This window comes from Brassica oleracea, chromosome C3 (assembly GCF_000695525.1).
Source record: "Brassica oleracea var. oleracea cultivar TO1000 chromosome C3, BOL, whole genome shotgun sequence".
NCBI lineage: Eukaryota > Viridiplantae > Streptophyta > Magnoliopsida > Brassicales > Brassicaceae > Brassica > Brassica oleracea.
Window position 1 is genome coordinate 15,182,366 of NC_027750.1, and position 6,130 is coordinate 15,188,495.

The 6,130-nt window shown below is 33.4% G+C and overlaps 1 protein-coding gene across 1 annotated transcript; it reads right to left on the minus strand.

The window, feature by feature from the left end:
• Positions 1–798: 798 nt before the first annotated feature.
• Positions 799–2,577, minus strand: LOC106332015 (Golgi SNAP receptor complex member 1-2). The gene is made up of 6 exons (XM_013770466.1): positions 2,371–2,577; positions 1,891–2,072; positions 1,516–1,605; positions 1,349–1,420; positions 1,133–1,262; positions 799–1,051 (listed from the first exon to the last, which is right to left on the minus strand). The coding sequence occupies exons 1-6, from the start codon at positions 2,501–2,503 to the stop codon at positions 954–956; spliced, it is 705 nt and encodes a 234-aa protein (XP_013625920.1). The 5' UTR covers positions 2,504–2,577; the 3' UTR covers positions 799–953.
• Between the last annotated feature and the right edge of the window lie 3,553 nt (positions 2,578–6,130).

Below are 6,130 nucleotides of genomic sequence, written 5' to 3' on the forward strand. Positions count from 1 at the left end.
GGCTAAAGATCGAATCGACACGAATGCTTCCAAATACCCACATATTCGATCTGTGACCACCCCTCAAAAACAATTTTCAAACTATAATTAGTATTAGCAATTAGCAAATGAATCATGTTGGGGAGCAGTACTCTAGTTTCTTTCCTCGTTTAACCTATATCTTACACGAGACTACATGCCATAACCACATCTTAATCAATAATCATTAATCTATATTTAAATACAGATGTTACACGAGACTATATGCTTCTGATAGACATACACATTGACAATTTCTTTAGGATTAAAATCCAACCTAATCCTAGCATAATTTAATTTACATAGAAAAATCGACTTGGCCCTGGCCCTGACAAAGCTGGACCAAGTCCATATAAAGGCTCTGGACCACCACAATATCTTTTTTTTTTAGAAACCACCACCACAATATCTCTAAACCGGTATGAACAAACTAATTAACATTTCTTGAAACTATATGTAGGGCATGAGTAGTGAGACAAACATAAGGACTGGATCATCATCATCAGTGAAGTGTGTCCCCACCCTTTAGATTTTATAACCTGAGCGGACGTAAATGTAAGCTGAAAGATCAATTTATGAGCTGGGTTTACTTTTTTCGTACTAGTGTTGTGGTGGAGAGGATCAAAACAAAAGGATAGGGACTAAGAAATATCTAACACAAAACAGAGCTACAGTGTGCATTGGACCACACTGTCTGTACGACATTAAAGAACTTTGAGTGTGGTAAAAAATAAACAAATACCTGACTGCTGTCACATGGATTGATCCTGTTAAAATGTGTTTTCTCGAACTTTAAGCTGTTTTATGATTAAGAGTGTAACATTATATCCTACAAACACATAAACCGAGCAAAATACAAAAGCAAGAAGAAGAAAAAAGACGTGGAAAAAAATTAATAAGCTCTTCTTATACTCTAGGTGTATGAACAATACTGTTTATTTCGAGAGCCAGTAGATGATTAGAAACAACGTACAAGCAGCAATCACAGTAGAGAGGATAAGTGTGTCCCGAGAACGTCTTCTTCTAATTGAACCTATAAATAGAGAATACAAAATTGCTAAATTTAGTGAGAGATAAGTTGAGAATATCATATAGAGGTTGAATAGAGAGATACCAAGTAAGCCACGAATCACTGGGAATTTGTCTCCGAGATTTTTAACTTTCCCTTGAACATCTGAAAACAGAGATCGTTGAGAGCCAAGAACTGCTCTTGTTGCTTGAGCTTGACCAATAACGTCATCAATCTGCAGCCAAATCATCATTAGATAATTAACATTATAACAAGGGCTATGAACAGAATATAAAACTAAGATTAGAGAAAGTATCTTACATGAGAAATACTTCCATGGATTGAAGCTCTCTCCCTTAAGACTTGCACACCTGGTGACATACTACCAGAAGCCTGCAGAAGCGAAAACAGATCCCAACTTCCTATCAAAAGGTGACCACAGAAGAATGTGTATTTCCTTCCCATCTTACGAAGACTCAATTCTTTACCTTATATTCACTTATGTCATCCCTGACAGAACTCAAAAGCTCAGCATGTTCTCTCATGGAGTTTATATTTCCTTTTATCCTTCGAAACTCCTATGAATTAACATTGGAAAAACATTACAGGCGACAAGATAGGTCGCTATATAATTCATATTACTAAAAACGCATAAGCATCGCTAAGAAAAAGCCACACTAGTGCAAAAAAAAGAGGATTCTCCTTTTACCAAAAGATGGGACTCTCTAGTACTTAACCACAGATGCATGATGCGAAAACATAAGGGTTACAACAGTATCATCATGTATCCCACGTGCAAAAGGTATCAGCATATGCACATAACTGACAAAATTAGAAAATGAGAGAAGATGCAGGAGGAGAACCTGGGTGTATTCATGAAGTATATCTCTGTGCCTTGCAAGCTTTTGAGTAACCGAGGTTGTGGATGCAGCAGATGCAGCACATCTACTCATGGAATCGTTAATGTCCAACAGCTTCTCAAGCGAAGATTGAATCTCAATCTCCATGGACTTCCATGATCTTGGAGACCCGGCGTCAACATACCCTGAGAGACCAACACACACACATTTCAGCTAGAACATAATGTGATTCGATACACTACAAACAAGGCCGTTCAGCTAACGCGAAACAGAGTCAAATACATTAGGAAGATATATATCCGTTCTCATCACAGCCACTAAGAATTGATGAAGCAGAACCAAGACTGAGAGCAATCCATTATATCGAGAACTAATATGATCGATTCGATCCGTATATCACATTCAAAGAGTGGAGATCACAATCAGCGTAACAAGAGCTTGAGTGAATGATCAAAAGCGGGATACGAAAGAAGGTAACCGAACCGCCTTGAGTGGATCTGGCGCCGAGTTTAGCGTAAGAGGAGAGCTTCACGTCGAGATCGCCTTCGATTTTGCGAGCTTCTCTCCGAAGCTCCTCCCAACCTGATTCCTGTAGATCCCAGCTCGATTCCGTCATCTCCACCAATCTTCTGATCGTGAGCCAATGCCAAGAGCCAACATGTTTACTCGAAGCCTCTTATGCAAAACGAAGGATCCGAAAATGAAGTTGGAGTACCCAGACCCGGACTCGTAAATCTGAAATTCATACCAATTTCCAATGTTACTATCCCACTCAAAAGTCAAAACTATTAACCATCAACGGCGATTAATCGAGAAAAACGGTTGACAAAAATAAAAATTCGAGAAAAACAGGTGAGGTAACGAACTCGAATGGGCCTCCATATTATTGGGCTTCCACAAACAATTATGTACATGTATAATGATAAAATTATATTGAAGACTAGGGTCGGCCCGAAGGAAGTTAGAAAAAAATTATTTTAAATGAATTTACATTAATTTTATGAAACATTTAAAAAAAATTGTAAATTGAAAATAATATTATAAACAAAAATCAAAAAATAAAATTTGAAGATCATATTTTTATTTTTATTTTTAATAAATATTTTTGGACTTAATTAAAATGAAAGTAACTTTCATTATTCTATGAAGAAATCTAATATAATAAAATTAATGATGTCCGCATATAATTATGCAATGATCATGCCATATAAATATGCTAAGGAAAAGCTTATATTATCTAAGTCAAAACAACCTTTTGTTAGTGTGAGTAGCTTGGTCTGTGTATGTTTTAATTAAAATGTGATAGTTTTTTCCTAATGAAATTCATACTTCAACCTCTTTGCCACTCTTTAAATTGAATACGGTCTATCATTATTAAATAAGTTTAGAATTTATTAGTTAAGTTTTACTATTAATTTAGAAGTTATTAATACTGTGGAAACTTGCGTTATGAATTAACAATAAATTAAATGATAATATTGCATGGACGTTTTTTATAGAATCCATGCTCGTATATAATAAAGAGTTTATGCTGCAGATGCGTGTAATTATCTTGCAAAATATATTTTTGCACTGGTGTATTAATACTTTGAAATAAAACCGTTTACCGTACAAAGGGAATCGTTCAAAATTTTCAAATATTAGAGTGTGCGTTTATTCAAATAGCTAATATATAATAATATGTTTGCGCTATTGTATGAAAAAAGAAGAAGTTAGGAGCACTATTTATCGTGAAAGCAAATTATTATTCCTATGTTTTGTTTTTGCTAAAACATTATTCATATGTTAAATGCTCAGTATATGTATATCAAATTAGTAAATTCAATTTTGCGTTCACTATATAATATTATACATTTTATACGTACGTTCACTAATATACTATAAACCTATTGGTTCATCTAGGGTCTTTATATATATATTGTATTTTCAATATTAGTATGCCTTGTTATTAAGAGAAGACATGAAATGTATGTGCATATTAATTAAGCTGAATAATGTTTATAAGTTATCGTAGAATATCTATATATATAAAAGATAACCTTTTAGTTACACTTGAAATGTGGATGTTTTTGTTTAACAGACATGAAATAGCTGCTAAGATTCGTGCTAATGAGTTGGTGAGAAGGAGAACAGAGTTCTTGCGCCATAATCTCATTTCCTCCCTACATCAAATCTGATCCTTGATGCTCCGGGATTTTTCTCTCTCGGGTCATTCCATAGTTAGCTTGCAAAGAGAAACAGAGCAAGTTTTGCAAATACAGCCCTGAGAAAACCAACAAAACCAATGTAAGAAACATAGCAAGTTTTGCAAAGAGAAATGACCAACAATGAAACTTCCCGCCATATAAATTCATGCTCATCTACACAAACCCTAAATTTCAGGATCAAAGTTTTTCTTAAGATTAATCTATGCCTTGCATACATATGTGTAACATTAAAACTGGCTGAAGTGTAAGAATCGAAAATTGGAACTTAAAACTAAAAGCTTAAAACAACTCTTCCTAAAACAATGACCAAAGCTTTCATGTCAAATCCAATCACCAAGTGCATAAACCATCAAGACTTTCTTTTCCACTGCTTTGTGAACTTCGTATACTCAAAGAAAACAAATGAAAAACCACCCGAATCACCAGTACTACGACAAACAACACGCATCAAAGAAGAAAAACAGTAACTGACAATTACAAAGACATGAGACCATAGTTTCCACTAACCTTCAATATCTGGGAATAAAGAAATCCACGACCTTTCCAGGCTTTGCCAATAGAGGATAAAGATCATCTGCACAACACATAACAAAACCCTAAATCTCTCAGAAGATAACCGTGACCAGTATTACAATGGCCGACTTTCAAATCGTCGAGCAGGAAAGAGGAGCTTGGCAATTGAGAGGTATGTCCTGACCTCAATTGTGGGAGAACCTCTACTGGTGTTCAAATCGGAAAGAAAAGGTTGTGAGTTAGCCATTTCTCAGAAAATAAGTGGATTTCCCTGTTTGAATAGATTGGTAGGATGATTTTGAGAGAAGAGATGTTAACCCTTTTATACTCGAATCTCCACCGCCTTGCAAGAGAGAAACTCACACTGATTGTAGATCGTGGATGATGGATTTAATAAGGACTTTAAGATGATGCATCTGTAACCGGTAGATTGCTGGATCCGTAGTAAGAAGATGAAGCAACTCGCTCCAAACCCTTGAATGTGTTAAGATATCGCGCAACGGCGGAGAAGAAAACGGGATTTTGCAACTCGATCGAACCTGGTAGATTGCTGGACATCGTATCTCAACCGAAACCCTAGACTGGGACACGATATCACAGCAGCTGAGGAAAATAAAAACAAAGAAAGCAAAAAGAGACGCGTTTCGAGCAGATGACTTAATCTTTATACATGAGCTTTACAAAGCAAAACAATGACAACGATTAGAAACAAAAGCCCAAACTGAAAAAATCTGACAAATAAATGAAACGATTTGTTTTATACGCGAATTGTTAGGCTGGCGTCCTTGTTGGCATACCTGGAAGAGAAGCAAAACCTCTTTTTATATATTAAGATACTAAATCTCTGTAATGGTATCTAATTACCATGATATCCTTAATATAACCATATTTTAATTTTATAAACATATTTTATAAATGTTATTTTGAAAAATATAAAAAGTAATTTAAATTTAAAATTCAATTGAGAAACAATGTCTCAAAATTATGTATTATGTTGTTTGAGATTATGTTTTAAAAGGAATATAACCACGTTTTTAATTTATAAATTTGACTTCTTTATATATGTGATTTGGAAATCAATAAAAAAAGGAAAATTAAATTAATAAGAAACTGAACAAAGATTATTAAAAAATAAAAGAAAATTTTCATAATATCATTAATTTTCTTACAAAAAAATAATACAATTAATTCTAATTTTTATAATTTCATTAAGGATATCATTGTAATTAACCATTCTAACAATTAACATGAAAACAACACATACAAAATTATTTTTTCAATTAATATTATATATAAGATTCACATTATTAAAGAATAATTTCCCTTTTAAAACGATCTCAAAAAACATAATAGATATTTTGAGATAATTTTCTTAATTAATATTTAATTCTAGCTTAATTTTCCTTTAGATTAGTTTCCAAATAACATATATATAAAGGAATTTTTTTTTTCAAAAATTTGATAATTTTTTATATATAATTGATTTCCTAAAAAAGAAAAATTCACAAAAATAAAACCATGAT

Coding starts and splice junctions, on each gene's coding strand:
- LOC106332015 (XM_013770466.1), bottom strand. CDS start 2,503: ATGACGGAATCGAGCTGGGATCTACAGGAATCAGGTTGGGAGGAGCTT. Junction 1,606..1,890: donor TACTTCATGAATACACCCAG/GTTCTCCTCCTG, acceptor GTTAATTCATAG/GAGTTTCGAAGGATAAAAGG. Junction 1,052..1,132: donor AGTGATTCGTGGCTTACTTG/GTATCTCTCTAT, acceptor CTCTATTTATAG/GTTCAATTAGAAGAAGACGT.